At 46.8% G+C, this 17,554-nt stretch overlaps 1 protein-coding gene and 1 pseudogene across 1 annotated transcript in view; both read left to right on the forward strand.

Moving 5' to 3' along the window:
- LOC137535541 (zinc finger protein 585A-like) overlaps positions 1-17,554 on the forward strand; it is a 235,646-nt pseudogene that overhangs the window by 200,732 nt on the left and 17,360 nt on the right.
- Positions 1-17,554, forward strand: part of LOC137537266 (zinc finger protein 208-like) — a 91,626-nt gene that overhangs the window by 29,730 nt on the left and 44,342 nt on the right. The window contains exons 6-7 of the mRNA XM_068259352.1: positions 10,981-11,068; positions 13,146-13,379. Of these exons, the coding sequence (XP_068115453.1) occupies positions 10,981-11,068; positions 13,146-13,379 (322 nt within the window). The remainder of the gene's footprint in view (positions 1-10,980; positions 11,069-13,145; positions 13,380-17,554) is intronic.

The raw sequence follows: 17,554 nt of genomic DNA on the forward strand, positions 1-17,554 counted from the left end.
TGATAAATTTTCCGGCCACAAGTCTGACTTTCGGAATTTTAAGAGTAGAGTGTTGTCATATTTCGAGTTGAGACCCCGATCCTCGGGGACTGAGACCCAACGGGTCATTTTTATTAAAACCTTATTAACTGGTGACTCCCAGTCCTGGGCATACAACCTGCCCCCCACAGATACAGCTCTGACCTCGGTAGAGGAATTCTTTAAAGCCATGGCAGTAATAATACGACGACCCAGACCTTGCTGCGACCTCTGAGCGGAGGCTCAAGCTTTTGCGGCAAGGCAAAGGCTCAGTCGAAGATTACGCGGCATAATTTCGGCGGTGGTCAGTTACGACCAGGTTTGATACCTATGCTTTGTTGGATTATTTTCTGTCTGGGCTGTCGGATGAGGTTTCCGACCTAATGTTAAGCCAACCCGAGCCCAAAACAGTCGATGAGGCCATCTCATCGGCCATTCGAATCGACCGTAGGCTACGTCATCAAAAACAGACTAGGGGCAGTCATCGTGTCAGGGTAACATCTTACGTAGCACCTCCCGCAGCACCCCTGGTATCTCCTTCGGTCTCATCATCTCCAGTCATGCCTCCACCTGAACCGATGCAGATCGGTCAGTCTAAGCTGACCCAAGTGGAGAGAAGACGGAGAATGACTGAACAGTTATGTTTGTACTGTGGTGAAGGGGGGCATAGGGTACGAGACTGTCCCATTAAACCGGACAAGAATAAGCCGGGAAACGCTACCGCCTAGGAGTGGTAAGGGGTGACACCCTGGGCGCCCAACTCACACCCCTAAAAGAAAAACGTTTGCTCCTTCCTTGTACGATTACGTGGGGGGACAAATTTGAAGCCACGGAGGCCTTTGTTGACTCAGGCTCCGCGGCTAACTTTATGAGTTCAGAGTTTGCAGAGAAGTTGGGCATTCCACTCACCCCAGTAAAACCACCTATCCAGGTTATGGCTGTGGACGACTCCCCGCTACAAAGGGACCGTCCATTATCTCAGACACCAGAGGTGGAGGTCATTATTGGGGTTCTGCACAAGGAGGCTTTAAGTTTTTTTGTTTTACACATGACTACCTCCACAATTGTCCTAGGTATGCCCTGGCTGCAGCTCCATTCACCGCAGATTGATTGGGCTGCAGGACAATTAACCAGTTGGTTGGACTTTTGTTCCCAGCAGTGTCTAGGGAAAGTGACTTTAGGACAGACCAAGATTCATGTGGAGGGTGTTCCCGAGTCATATTCTGAATTTTCAGATGTATTTTGTCCCAAGGCTGCTGATCAGTTACCTCCTCATCGCCCTTTCGACTGCCCCATTGATCTCCGTGCTGGTTGTATGCCCCCTAGGGGTCACCTGTATAACTTATCTGGACCAGAGAAGATGGCTATGCAGGAGTACATTCGTGACAACCTGGCCAAGGGGTTCATTCGGCCCTCCCGGTCGCCTGCTGGGGCCGGTTTCTTTTTTGTTAAGAAAAAAGACGGAGGTCTTCGACCTTGCATCGATTACCGGGGCCTGAATAAAATCACGGTGAAAAATCGCTCTCCGTTACCATTGATAGACGACTTATTCACGCAGGTCACAAACGCAAAAATCTTCTCTAAATTGGATCTGAGGGGTGCATACAACCTGATCCGCATTAGAAAGGGCGATGAATGGAAGACGGCCTTCAACACACCCAACGGGCATTACGAGTACTTAGTGATGCCCTTCGTGTTGTGCAATGCGCCAGCCGTCTTCCAGGAATTATTGTAAACAACCAATACGGACAAGCACCATCAACAATAAACAAGTAAATAATATGGTTTATAGTAATCAATTCAAGGGGGGGATGTGCTAATTGGGCAAATCGAACAATTGTAACAATATAGAGAAAAGTACCCAATATAAGTAGCACCAACCACTCCACAAGAGTAATAGAATTCCAAATATAAATAGTACAAAGATTTTATTGGTAAATAGTAAACATGATTATGTTTTTAATCATGTTTACTATTTACCAATAAAATCTTTGTACTATTTATATTTGGAATTCTATTACTCTTGTGGAGTGGTTGGTGCTACTTATATTGGGTACTTTTCTCTATATTGTTACAAGTCTTCCAGGAATTAATCAATGAGGTATTTAGGGAGGTATTGGGTAGATTCGTGCTGGTATACCTTGATGATATACTAATCTATTCCAATAACCTCTCCGAGCACAGGGTCCATGTTAAATTTGTGTTGAACAAATTAAGACAAAATATGCTTTATGCTAAAGTAGAAAAATGTATTTTCGAGGTGACCACTGTCACATTCCTAGGGTATGTAATCTCCACCTCAGGCCTGTCAATGGATCCTGCCAAGGTCACAGCTGTGTTGGAATGGCCACAGCCAGTGGGGTTGAAGGCCCTGCAGAGATTTTTGGGTTTTGCGAACTACTATAGGAGGTTCATTAAGGGGTACTCCACGATAGTTGCCCCCCTTACCAGTCTCACGAAAAAAGGGGCAGATACCAACCACTGGTCCCCTGAGGCTGTGGCAGCCTTTTCCCACTTGAAGAAATTATTTTGCTCAGCGCCTATTTTGAGGCATGTAGACACGTCCTTTCCCTTTATTGTGGAGGTTGATGCCTCGGAGGTTGGGGTGGGGGCGGTGCTGTCTCAACGGTCAGGGTTGCAGGGCAGATTACATCTGTGCGCCTACTTTTCCCGTAGGTTTTCACCCGTGGAAAAAAATTACGATATAGGCAACCGGGAACTCCTGGCCATTAAATTGGTGTTTGAAGAATGGCGCCATTGGTTAGAAGGGGCAGAACACACGATCACAGTTTACACTGACCACAAGAACTTGGAATACATCGAAGGGGCTAAGAGACTAAGTCCCCGTCAGGCCCGTTGGTCTTTATTTTTTACGAGATTCAGATTTATAATCACGTACACTCCAGGCAGCAAAAACATCAAGGCAGATGCCCTGTCCAGATGTTTCGAACCAGAGACAGCACAGTCTCCCGCTCCTGAGTCCATCATCCCGCAGAGACTAGTGTTAGCAGCCACAGAGACCTGGGTGGATTGGACAGAGGTTTTGGGTCCCTTTCAGCAAGATGTTCCTGAGGGTAAACCTGAGGGGGTCATGTTTATCCCACTGCCATTTCGTTTACAGGTTCTACAGATGTTTCACGCCCATAAGAATTCTGGTCATCCTGGAGCTGCCAGAACGCAGGATCTGGTTGCCAGGTGTGCTTGGTGGCCTTCTATGGCAACAGACTGCAAGGAGTATGTCAGGGAGTGTGCGGTATGTGCCAAGAGAACTGTGAAGATGGCGTGGAAGAGCCGCCGCCATGAGTCAGGCGGAGGCGGCATGGGGAGTCAGCGCGGCAGGGCACGGGGAGGCAGCCGCCTCCACTCAGTCTGAGGCGGCTGTCCCCGTGCAAGGCATGGCGGAGCGAGGAAAAACCGCCGCGTTGGACGCGGCGGTTAGCGCGCAGGTCCCCCGTGCAGAGGCACCGCAGAGCGGTGCTGGTGTGGCTGGGACACATAGTCCCTCCAGGTTTAGAGTGACGCGCGCGCACTCAGGCAGGGAAAATATAGCAGCCAGAAGTGAGTCAGCTGATGACTCTGGCTCCACTCCTCATTGGTCCAGCACTTAGGGAGGTGCTGGAAGATGTTTGTGTATATATACTGCTAGCTGATCATTTCCCTGGTGTCTGGCGTTCCGAACACATACGTGGGAGCACTCAGACCTGTAGTCAGATCCTTAAGTGTGCCGGGACCAGCTGGAGCTGTAATCCTACACTTAGCTAGATTCTGTTGATAGCTTAAGTACTAGTTTGATTGTGATTATCTGTTATGACTCTTTGCCTGCCTGACTATCCTCCTGAACTCTGATCTTGTACCTTGATATTTCTGATACTCTGTTGCCGAACCCCGGCTCGTCCTTGGACTCTGCTTCTGCCTCCTGATCTTGTACCTCAATATTTCTGATACCCTGTTACCGAACCCTGCCTGTACTTTAGACTTCGCCTCTGCCTAGTGCCTACTGTATTTGTACCTTATCTGTCCGTGTGTTAACGACTTGGCTTGTCCGACCTCGAGAACCGACCTTCCTATTGGAGGCGGTTCCCCGTCCTGTTAGTGACCCTTCCTCCAGAGTGTCACTTTCAGACAATCCTTCCTACTGTCAGCCTGACTCCTCCCGCCTTGGAGGGTTCAGGACTTCGGAAGGAATCCATGCAGTACTCCTTACTGCACTGAGGCCTAGTCCTCTAAGTGTTACTGTTACACCAAACACTACACTCTACTCAGGTGAACAGAGGTTAGCTGGTATATCGGATTATCGGTGATACTGCAGATCACTTATAATCTGGCATACATCTGTATTCCCAGTGATTCTGCAGATCACCGGTAATCAGATCCTCTCTGTGCTTCACCGATCGTTACAGGTAGTAGGTATATGCAGTGAGCTGGGTTCACTTAACACAACAGGTAGTTATGTGCAGTGATGAGGTGGGTTAAGTAAACACAACAGGTAGTAGGTATATGCAGTGAGCTGGGTTCACTCAACACAACAGGTAGTAGGTATATGCAGTGAGCTGGGTTCACTTAACACAACAGGTAGTTATGTGCAGTGATGAGGTGGGTTAAGTAAACACAACAGGTAGTAGGTATATGCAGTGAGCTGGGTTCACTCAACACAACAGGTAGTAGGTATATGCAGTGAGCTGGGTTCACTTAACACAACAGGTAGTTATGTGCAGTGATGAGGTGGGTTAAGTAAACACAACAGGTAGTAGGTATATGCAGTGAGCTGGGTTCACTCAACACAACAGGTAGTAGGTATATGCAGTGAGCTGGGTTCACTCAACACAACAGGTAGTAGGTATATGCAGTGAGCTGGGTCCACTCAACACAACAGGTAGTAGATATATGCAGTGAGTTGGGTTCACTCAACACAACATGTAGTAGGTATATGCAGTGAGCTGGGTTTACTCAACACAACAGGTAGTTATGTGCAGTGATGAGGTGGGTTCACTCAACACAACAGGTAGTAGGTATATGCAGTGAGCTGGGTTCACTCAACACAACAGGTAGTAGGTATATGCAGTGAGCTGGGTTCACTCAACACAACAGGTAGTAGGTATATGCAGTGAGCTGGGTTCACTCAACACAACATGTAGTAGATATATGCAGTGAGCTGGGTTTACTCAACACTACAGGTAGTTATGTGCAGTGATGAGGTGGGTTCACTCAACACAACAGGTAGTAGGTATATGCAGTGAGCTGGGTTCACTCAACACAACAGGTAGTAGGTATATGCAGTGAGCTGGGTTCACTCAACACAACAGGTAGTAGGTATATGCAGTGAGCTGGGTCCACTCAACACAACAGGTAGTAGATATATGCAGTGAGTTGGGTTCACTCAACACAACATGTAGTAGGTATATGCAGTGAGCTGGGTTTACTCAACACAACAGGTAGTTATGTGCAGTGATGAGGTGGGTTCACTCAACACAACAGGTAGTAGGTATATGCAGTGAGCTGGGTTCACTCAACACAACAGGTAGTAGGTATATGCAGTGAGCTGGGTTCACTCAACACAACAGGTAGTAGGTATATGCAGTGAGCTGGGTTCACTCAACACAACATGTAGTAGATATATGCAGTGAGCTGGGTTTACTCAACACTACAGGTAGTTATGTGCAGTGATGAGGTGGGTTCACTCAACACAACAGGTAGTAGGTATATGCAGTGAGCTGGGTTCACTCAACACAACAGGTAGTAGGTATATGCAGTGAGCTGGGTTCACTCAACACAACAGGTAGTAGGTATATGCAGTGAGCTGGGTTCACTCAACACAACAGGTAGTAGGTATATGCAGTGAGCTGGGTTCACTTAACACAACAGGTAGTTATGTGCAGTGATGAGGTGGGTTAAGTAAACACAACAGGTAGTAGTAGGATGCAGTGAGCTGGGTTCACTCAACACAAAGCTAGGTATATGCAGTGATGAGGTGGGTTAAGTAAACACAACAGGTACTGGGTATATGCAGTACTGGGTAGTACAATGTGCAGCTCCCTGTCACACACACAGGCAGTCAGTCACTGAATGTGCTGGGCTGCTGGCAGTGGCACACACACTATCAATTAGCAAGGCTGTGCATGCAACAAAAGTGTCAGTTTGACACACAGTAAAAAAAATAAAGTACAGGATGAGCTCTGAAAAGAGCTGTGGAGGGGTGCTATAAAGCAATAACAGTCAGCCAGGAGCAAACTAAGCAGCCAAGAACCTAACTAATCTGTCCCTAGAAGAACAAGTCTGCAGCAGCTCGCCCTAGTCTGTCTAATAGCAGGCACACAAGTGAGTGTAATGGTCGCCGGACCCTGCCTTATATAAGGGGGTGGGGCTCCAGGGCTTACTGTAGCCTGAATGGCTACAATGCGCCTGCTGATTGTGATGCAGAGGGTCAAAGTTGACCCTCATAGTGCATTATGGGGCGAATCGAACTTCCGCAAAGGTTCGCCTGGCGCAGGCGAACGCGAACCCGCAATGTTCGCCTGGAACCGTTCGCCGGCGAACCGTTCGCTACATCTCTAGTAAACAACTCTGCTTATGACATCTCTATTAATAAAACACTCTCTATTAATAAAAATCTCATATCTCTATTAATGTCTTCAAGTAAAGGATATGCCGGCACCATGTGTAAATATATGCTCTTTATTGTTTAAAGACAAACAGACATGTTTCCATAACGACGTTTCGGAGGCGTACCTCCTTTCTCAAGTTGTGTCTGTGTCTCACTGATAAAATCCACATAATCACCTTAAATAGTATCAATACAATATGTACTAGCCTATCACGTCTGAGTACCGCCTCTGGCGGTAACCTCCCCCTATGTCCTGCCTAGCGGACCTTGTGGGGAACTTAATTACACATACCCATGACGTGTCCTCCTCATGGATATCTCTCCCTGGTTGGTGCGCATCTGTGACGGCGCACGTCCGCTACCTCGAGCGCTGTAGACCCACTCAGCCGCCGACCAATCACGGCAAGGTCTGCTGATACCTCATCTAGTACACGCCCCCTAAAGAGCGGACCAGATGGGAAACCTTGGTCGTGACGTGCGGCGATACGCCGCACGATCTGACAGGCTGCAAGGACGCCACGTGTGTAAACACAGTGACGCCCTTCTGGGTCTATCATAGCCAGAGGCCTAGATGTGCAAAAGGGATGCCGACCAATAGGAGACAAGGCTGATGTAAACAAAGCGCCACGTGCGCTGAACCCAGCGCAGTACGCTAAAGTCTTGGATCCTAAGACGGCATATGCCGTCTAGTCAGACATCCCTATACAGGCTGGACAAACGTCCACCCCGATATGCACAGATGACGTGAGACATCCAAACGCACACCCCCATGGGAGGTCATAAAAGTACAGATAAAGGCAATTCACAGCACCTATCACAGCATAATATATATAACCACCTATTTCATAAGATATATGATTAAATCAATGGCAGCATATCATATTCCCTATTCATGCCGCGCGGCTCAAGTGTGTCCAATCTGCGTATCCAGATTGCCTCCTTATAAAGGAGTTTTTTGATTCTATCACCCCCTCTCCTCAAAGGGGGCACCTGTTCTAGAATCTGGAATCGCAGCTGGCTCACATTGTGCCGCGCCTGCACAAAGTGGGATGCCACTGCTGGCTCTATTTTGCGTGTCCTAATGGCACTTTTATGGGCTGATAACCTGACTTTCATTGCCTGGGTGGTTTGGCCAATGTATAGCATCCCACAAGGACATTTGAGTGCATATATAACATATTTAGAATTACAGTCAAACTGACCATGAATTCTAAATTTAACCCCTGTATAGGGGTGACAAATTTCCTTAGCTTTGATGACACTGCTACAATGTACACAGTTAAGACAAGGGTACGTACCATCAGATCTACATAACTTTTGAAATATTTTGTTGGTACCAGCATCTGCATGTACCAATTTGTCCCTCAGGGTGGGCGCCCTTTTATATGACATAAGAGGGAAATTCTGTACTTCTGCTACCTCAGGTAAACCATCCCTCAATAGGTGCCAATGTTTTCGCAAAATGTTCGCGATTCCTTCACTACAAATGCTATACTGACTCACAAAAGGAATTCTTTTGCTGTGAACCCTTCTTCTATGGGTCTGATTGGTCAAACCTTCCTGAAGCCTCACCCTAGCCCTGTCCAGAACTCTCCTGGGATATTTTCTCTGCAAAAATTTATTCTCCATCTCATCAAGTCTCACTGTCTTAATTGTATGATCTTTAACAATCCTGTCTACCCTCTGAAACTGACTAAAAGGGATAGCTAATCTAGTGGCAGGGGGATGGAAGCTTTCATAGCTCAAAGTAGAATTTGTGTCCGTGGGCTTTTGATATAAGTCTGTACTTAGCCCACCCTGGGACACACATACTCTAGTATCCAAGAAGCTAACCTCCTCCAAGTCACTATGAATCGTTAGTCTAATAAATGGACAACGTGTATGCAGAAAATCTACAAATTCTAATAGGCTCGAATGTGGCCCCTCCCATATGCAAAAAACATCATCTATATATCTATACCAACAACGGGCGTGTCTAGTAAACAACTCACTTGTATAGACAAACGTCTCTTCATACACATTCATAAAGATGTTTGCATAGGATGGGGCCACATTCGAGCCCATCGCCGTTCCTTGCACCTGTAAAAAGAAAGAATCTTCAAACAAAAAATAGTTACATGTGAGTACCAGCCTAAGAAGATCACACAGAAATTTCACCTGTAATTCATCATAATCTGATGCAACAAACAAAGTATGTTCTACAGCCTCTACACCCCCATCATGTGGGATGGAGGTGTAGAGGCTCTCAACATCCAGTGTTACCAGCAAGGCCCCCTCAGGGACATCAACAATTTTATCAATCTCCTCCAAAAACATTGCCGTATCTCTCAGATAAGATTTGCCTGCTATAACAAACGGTCTCAACACTAGGTCTAGATATTTGGCCAAGGGGGAAAAAATAGAATCGATACCCGCCACTATCGGGCGACCTGGTGGCCTGGATAGATTCTTATGTATTTTAGGGCAGATATACAATACAGGTATAATCGGGTGTTTTTGAATCAAAAACTCTCTTAATTTATCATTAATGATATTTTGATCAACTGCTTGCTGTAGCAGCTCATCAATTCTATGTTTAAATTCTGCTGTAGGGTTGTAATCAAGTAACCGATATGTAGTAGCATCTGATAATAATCTCTTAATTTCCCCTTTGTAATAGTCTGTATCCATGACTACTACTGCTCCCCCTTTATCCGCCTGTTTGATCGTAATCAGTTTATTTGTACTTAATTCTCTGAGTGCCTGTCGTTCCTCAAAAGACAGGTTATGTTTAGGGCGAGGCTCTAATGTTCCCATTTTCTGCACATGCAGCTCCACATCTTTCTGTACATTGGTCACAAACTGATCAATCACTTGGCATGATGCTGGATTAAAGTTACTTTTTGATCTTAAATGTGTCCCATCTAATGATAGACAATCATCTCTGGACACTTGCTGTGATGGGAAAAATCTTAGCTGAGGTAAACTAAAATGATGTTTTAACCGTATAAGTCTGAAGAATCTCTGTAACTCAATATCTATGTCCACTTGTAGTGGCCAATAGGTAGGTGCAAAGGAAAGACCTCTCTCCAACAGGGTTTTCTGTGCAGGTGTTAAGGCTACAGTGGAGATATTGACCACGATGGTATCTGCTATGGGTTCCTCGGTCTCTGCACTTTGGGTGGCTTCGATCGCTGCCTCAGCCGGTCTTTTATAGTGCCTCTTCCTGCCCCCTCTACGGACTCTTCTGCGCTTGAGGGGTGTTCTGAGGATGATGTGGGGGTCTGAAAATCCGATAAGCCTTGCTGTGTTGGGTCCTGTGGTCCAGCTGGCCTAGGCCGATTAGGACGTCGTCTTTGACTGGCAGGTTTTTGCCATGGATAAACATACCCAGTGGAATAGTCAGCGGCATCCCTCTGAAACTTCTCCCGCTTAATACACTGTAGTTGTTTTTTGTGGCTCTCAACCATTGCAGCCAACTCTATTACATATTTAGCCCATACATCCGGAGAAGTGTTGTCAAAGTATTTTTGTTTGAGGTCTGCAATCTGGGTATCCAATTTAGGAATTTCCTCCATAATCCTGTCAATGGTTAATGTCATCGAATCAAAAGATGCTTTATTCCAAATGAGGGTCCAAGTATGGCAAAACTGTGGATCACCAGGGAACATCAGCGGGCTCACGTTTGCTCTAATGCCCCTAGGTATTCTCCCCACTCTAAGATATTCCGCTAGGGTGCCAGCATGTAATTCCAAAGAGGTGCGCATTTTAGAAACTTTCTCCAGCTGTCTCCGAAGAGCCTTCTCATCAAGAGTATTGAGATATGTCACCTCATTGGTGACCTTGGCAACGATCCTGGCTGTGTCTTCAGGAGTATATGAGAAGATCAAATCGTCCATTGTGGAGGATTCCATATTGTGAACAGGGTGCAAGTCCTGTGCTGTATACAATGTTAACAAAGGATTGGATAGCACTCCTGTAAGGATTAGCTGATGTGCCTTGCAGATGGGACTCACAGCACTTGAGTCCCGATAATGTCTTCAAGTAAAGGATATGCCGGCACCATGTGTAAATATATGCTCTTTATTGTTTAAAGACAAACAGACATGTTTCCATAACGACGTTTCGGAGGCGTACCTCCTTTCTCAAGTTGTGTCTGTGTCTCACTGATAAAATCCACATAATCACCTTAAATAGTATCAATACTGGATGTTGAGAGCCTCTACACCTCCATCCCACATGATGGGGGTGTAGAGGCTGTAGAACATACTTTGTTTGTTGCATCAGATTATGATGAATTACAGGTGAAATTTCTGTGTGATCTTCTTAGGCTGGTACTCACATGTAACTATTTTTTGTTTGAAGATTCTTTCTTTTTACAGGTGCAAGGAACGGCGATGGGCTCGAATGTGGCCCCATCCTATGCAAACATCTTTATGAATGTGTATGAAGAGACGTTTGTCTATACAAGTGAGTTGTTTACTAGACACGCCCGTTGTTGGTATAGATATATAGATGATGTTTTTTGCATATGGGAGGGGCCACATTCGAGCCTATTAGAATTTGTAGATTTTCTGCATACACGTTGTCCATTTATTAGACTAACGATTCATAGTGACTTGGAGGAGGTTAGCTTCTTGGATACTAGAGTATGTGTGTCCCAGGGTGGGCTAAGTACAGACTTATATCAAAAGCCCACGGACACAAATTCTACTTTGAGCTATGAAAGCTTCCATCCCCCTGCCACTAGATTAGCTATCCCTTTTAGTCAGTTTCAGAGGGTAGACAGGATTGTTAAAGATCATACAATTAAGACAGTGAGACTTGATGAGATGGAGAATAAATTTTTGCAGAGAAAATATCCCAGGAGAGTTCTGGACAGGGCTAGGGTGAGGCTTCAGGAAGGTTTGACCAATCAGACCCATAGAAGAAGGGTTCACAGCAAAAGAATTCCTTTTGTGAGTCAGTATAGCATTTGTAGTGAAGGAATCGCGAACATTTTGCGAAAACATTGGCACCTATTGAGGGATGGTTTACCTGAGGTAGCAGAAGTACAGAATTTCCCTCTTATGTCATATAAAAGGGCGCCCACCCTGAGGGACAAATTGGTACATGCAGATGCTGGTACCAACAAAATATTTCAAAAGTTATGTAGATCTGATGGTACGTACCCTTGTCTTAACTGTGTACATTGTAGCAGTGTCATCAAAGCTAAGGAAATTTGTCACCCCTATACAGGGGTTAAATTTAGAATTCATGGTCAGTTTGACTGTAATTCTAAATATGTTATATATGCACTCAAATGTCCTTGTGGGATGCTATACATTGGCCAAACCACCCAGGCAATGAAAGTCAGGTTATCAGCCCATAAAAGTGCCATTAGGACACGCAAAATAGAGCCAGCAGTGGCATCCCACTTTGTGCAGGCGCGGCACAATGTGAGCCAGCTGCGATTCCAGATTCTAGAACAGGTGCCCCCTTTGAGGAGAGGGGGTGATAGAATCAAAAAACTCCTTTATAAGGAGGCAATCTGGATACGCAGATTGGACACACTTGAGCCGCGCGGCATGAATAGGGAATATGATATGCTGCCATTGATTTAATCATATATCTTATGAAATAGGTGGTTATATATATTATGCTGTGATAGGTGCTGTGAATTGCCTTTATCTGTACTTTTATGACCTCCCATGGGGGTGTGCGTTTGGATGTCTCACGTCATCTGTGCATATCGGGGTGGACGTTTGTCCAGCCTGTATAGGGATGTCTGACTAGACGGCATATGCCGTCTTAGGATCCAAGACTTTAGCGTACTGCGCTGGGTTCAGCGCACGTGGCGCTTTGTTTACATCAGCCTTGTCTCCTATTGGTCGGCATCCCTTTTGCACATCTAGGCCTCTGGCTATGATAGACCCAGAAGGGCGTCACTGTGTTTACACACGTGGCGTCCTTGCAGCCTGTCAGATCGTGCGGCGTATCGCCGCACGTCACGACCAAGGTTTCCCATCTGGTCCGCTCTTTAGGGGGCGTGTACTAGATGAGGTATCAGCAGACCTTGCCGTGATTGGTCGGCGGCTGAGTGGGTCTACAGCGCTCGAGGTAGCGGACGTGCGCCGTCACAGATGCGCACCAACCAGGGAGAGATATCCATGAGGAGGACACGTCATGGGTATGTGTAATTAAGTTCCCCACAAGGTCCGCTAGGCAGGACATAGGGGGAGGTTACCGCCAGAGGCGGTACTCAGACGTGATAGGCTAGTACATATTGTATTGATACTATTTAAGGTGATTATGTGGATTTTATCAGTGAGACACAGACACAACTTGAGAAAGGAGGTACGCCTCCGAAACGTCGTTATGGAAACATGTCTGTTTGTCTTTAAACAATAAAGAGCATATATTTACACATGGTGCCGGCATATCCTTTACTTGAAGACATTATCGGGACTCAAGTGCTGTGAGTCCCATCTGCAAGGCACATCAGCTAATCCTTACAGGAGTGCTATCCAATCCTTTGTTAACATATCTCTATTAATAAAACACACAGGTGACCAGAGAGGTGAGGAGGATTCTGGGTGGTCATGTGATATTATTTCTGATCTCTCTATACAGAGATTTCCTCCAGTGAAGTCTGGTGATCATGTGACCATCTTGGTGCCCCGATCTCACTCCCTGTTATTTAAGAAAGATAACAAGCAGAAAATTCTAGAAATCATCAGGAAGATGATTGAGCTGCTGACAGGAGAGGTGAGTGATGCTGGGAATTATGGGACATTATCCAGTAACAGCAAGTGTGTGTCAGGGTAATGACTTTATTGTTCTGTGTGTCAGGTTCCTATAAGGTGTCAGGATGTCACCATCTATTTCTCCATGGAGGAGGGGCAGTATATAGAAGGACACCAGGACCTCTACAAGGACGCCATGATGGAGAATCAGCCGCCCCTCACATCACCGGGTAAGATGAGACTTTCATTTCTTATAAAGGAGAGAGCAGTACTTGTGGTCCACCTAGATCCCCCCATTATCTGATAAATACATAGAGACAATGGGCTTGATTCACAAAGCTGTGGTAACCTACTTAGCACCTTTGGGCGTGATAAGCAGGGTGCTAAGTAGGTTAGCACCGTTTTGTGAATCACATCGTGCGCAAAGTCCCGCACGCAAAACTTTGCGCGCGCACAGCGTGGTGTGCGCGAAACGTCGCATAGAGGTGAATTGGCGCTTCGCATGCACCGCACAGAGCAGTGCGGGACTTTGCGCGCGATCAGAACTTATCACGCCTAAACTGAGTTTAGGCGTGATAAGGGGCTTTTCACAAGCGTGGTAACAGTTAGCACTGCTTTGTGAATCATGCCCAATGTATTCAGTCAGTGTGTGTGTTTCCTACAGATGTATCCAGTAACAGAAACCCACCAGAGAGATGTACAGGTCCTCTTTATTCCCAGGATTGTCCACCTAGATCCCCCATCATCTGATAATCACATAGAGACAATGTATTCAGTCAGTGTGTGTGTTTCCTACAGATGTCTCCAGTAACAGAAACCCACCAGAGAGATGTACAGGTCCTCTTTATTCCCAGGATTGTCAACCTAGATCCCCCATCATCTGATAAACACATAGAGACATAGAGATGTCGCGAACCTCCGATTTTCGGTTCGCGAACTTCCGCGGAAGGTTCGGTTCGCGGAAAAGTTCACGAACCGCAATAGACTTCAATGGGGAGGCGAACTTTGAAAAATAGAAAAAATTATGCTGGCCACAAAAGTGATGGAAAAGATGTTTCAAGGGGTCTAACACCTGGAGGGGGGCATGGCGGAGTGGGATACACGCCAAAAGTCCCGGGGAAAAATCTGGATGTGACGCAAAGCAGCGTTTTAAGGGCAGAAATCACATTAAATGCTAAATTGCAGGCCTAACATGCTTTAAAACATCTTGCATGTGTATACATCAATCAGGGAGTGTAATTAGAGTACTGCTTCACACTGACACACCAAACTCACTGTGTAACGCACCGCAAACAGCTGTTTGTGTAGTGACGGCCATGCTGGACTACTGCGCAACATGGCGAGATTGCTCTTCCTCACTCAGTGATGTCAGGTAATGTGTGACTTCCTTCTCAACTTTCCATGGCATTGTTAAAAAGCTTACGTTTTGTTTTTAAATTACATTTTCTACTTGCTGTGTACTTGTTCAGTACCGCTACAATGAGAATCCTGTGGAGGCGGGCAAGTCTGCCATTGTGACCCCGGGTAATGGCCGGGGAATGAGGGGTTTGAATCCGGTGTGGAGCCTGAGCAACGGCTACCACTACACATCCAAGGAGGGCAGCGGGCAGGCATGCACGCCCGCCCGCCCCGAGGTAGTGACCAAAAATAACAATACAGGAGGTGGACTTTCGAGGCCCTGCTGTGTATTTGAAATGAATGTACTTTAAATCCTTGAACGAGAACCAGTTATGGCGGGCAAAGATGACACCACATTCCTTTCACGAGAATCATATGGAGGCGGGCAAGTCTACCATTTGTGACCCCGGGTAATGGCCAGGGAATGAGGGATGGAATCCGGTGTGGAGCCTGAGAAACGGCTACCACTACACATCCAAGGAGGGCAGCAGGCATGCATGCACGCCCGCCCCGAGGTAGTGACCAAAAATAACAATACAGGAGGCGGACTTTCGAGGCCCTGCTGTGTATTTGAAATGAATTAACTTTAAATCCTTTAACGGGAATCCGTTATGGAGGGCAAGTCTGCCATTGTCACCGCGGGGAATGCAGGTTGGATTGCGGCCCGAAGTGGGAGCCTGCTGAGACCCATGCTGTAGCTGCCCTGACCGTGCTTTGCAGACCAGGCATCTGTGGTCAGATGGACCCTTCAGCCAGCGGAAGACAAACCAAGTCGAAAGCATTTGCCAAGAATGTTTTACGGAGGGCAAGTTTTTTAGCCCTTTTTTTAAATTGTTTGAAAATGATAGATGGTTGTATTTTTAAATTGTTTGAAAGTTTAGATGGTTGTATTTTTAAATTGTTTGAAAGTTTAGATGGTTGTATTTTTAAATTGGTTGAAAGTTTAGATGGTTGTATTTTTAAATTGTTTAAGTGTAGCCATTCTTCCTCTCCCCAGCCACGAACAATACCATGGGAACGTGGAGCAGCAGAAGCCCCCTGTGACGGCTGCCGTGGTTGTTCTCCGCGGCTTGTCTTTTGAGGGGTGCTGCTTTTCCTCAGGTGTTCTTGCCATAGCTGTTTGTGCCTTCTCTCCAGGTGCCTTCGTAAAGCACTTGTCCCTACGTGAGAGTTGGCCTTTCCACGGCTCAATTTTTGCTGGCAGAGACACTAGATGGCTTTGCTCCGATCTGAGACACACACGTTAAAAAATTTCCAAACCGCTGAGCCCCCCTGGGCTGATGGCGCTACGGTGGCATCAGCAGCTGAGGTTGAAGGACATGTTGGCTGTCTGGCCATAGCGGGCGATACATGGCGCCGGACACTGCCCCCAGCTGTTTCTGAGAACGAGCTCCCTCTTGTATTGCGTTCCGGAGTTGGAGCCTGATCAACGGCTACCACCACACATCCAGGCAAGGCGGGAGGCAGGCAGGCATGCATGCCCGCCCTGAGGTAGTGACCAAAAATAACAATACAGGACTCAGGAGGACCTTTTGCGGCCCTAATTGAAATGAATTAACTTTAAATCCTTTAACGGGAATCCGTTATGGAGGGCAAGTCTGCCATTGTCACCGCGGGGAATGAAGGTTGGATTGCGGCCCGAAGTGGGAGCCTGCTGAGACCCATGCTGTAGCTGCCCTGACCGTGCTTTGCAGACCAGGCATCTGTGGTCAGATGGACCCTTGAGCCAGCGGAAGACAAACCAAGTCGAAAGCATTTGCCAAGAATGTTTTACGGAGGGCAAGTTTTTTTTGCCCTTTTTTTAAATTGTTTGAAAATGATAGATGGTTGTATTTTTAAATTGTTTGCAAGTTTAGATGGTTGTATTTTTAAATTGTTTAAAAGTGTATCCATGCAAGTGCAAGTTATGCACTGACTGCCAGGTATAATGTGCAGTCACAGATGCAGTGAAAGGTATGCAGTGACTGCAAACAGCCGTTTGTGTAGTGACGGCCGTGCTGGACTGGTGCGCACCATGACGAGAGTGCAGGTGATGGTGGCTTTTCAGCCCATATGCTCACCCGGCTGATGTAGCTGAATGACAGAACAGTGACTGTCCAGCTGATCAAATTTGGTCTGACCACAATGAAGCAACGACCTTATTATCTTTTGTGTGCCACCCCCACCCGAGACACTCAAATAGCCGGCGGTCATTGCTTCATTGTGATGCGCAAGCCCCTTCACCGCGGCAAGGTAATGATCACGAAGGGGGATGGGCACATGTACACGCACCAGAAAAATTAGTGTAGCAAAATTCAGGAATCCGCCTAGAGTCCTGGACCCTGTTGGTGGTGGCGGAGAAGGCAAGCGGCCTGCAGGCAGAGATGCTGTGTGTGGGGACTGACTTAGTCTTCGGTCGTGCAGTAGCCCTCCGTGATCCATTCCTCATTCATTTTCATAAAGGTCAGGTACTGAACACTGTCGTGACTTAGGCGACTTCTCTTCTCAGTAACTATGCCTCCAGCTGCACTGAAGGTCCTTTCTGACAGGACGCTTGCGGCAGGGCAAGAGAGAAGTTGTATGGCAAATTGGGACAGCTCTGGCCACAGGTCAAGCCTGCGCAACCAGTAGTCCAAGGGTTCATCGTCGCTTTTCGCAGAGTCTACATCCACACTCAAGGCCAGGTAGTCGGCTACCTGCCGGTCCAGGCGTTGGTGGAGGGTGGATCCGGAAGGACTATGGCAAGGAGTTGGACTAAAGAACGTCCGCATGTCCGACATCACCCTGAGATCGCTGGAGCGTCCTGTTCTTGCCTGCGTGGACTTGGGAGGAGGAGGGTTACTGCCAGTGGTAC

The sequence above is a fragment of the Hyperolius riggenbachi genome, chromosome 10 (genome assembly GCF_040937935.1).
Source record: "Hyperolius riggenbachi isolate aHypRig1 chromosome 10, aHypRig1.pri, whole genome shotgun sequence".
NCBI classification, from domain to species: domain Eukaryota; kingdom Metazoa; phylum Chordata; class Amphibia; order Anura; family Hyperoliidae; genus Hyperolius; species Hyperolius riggenbachi.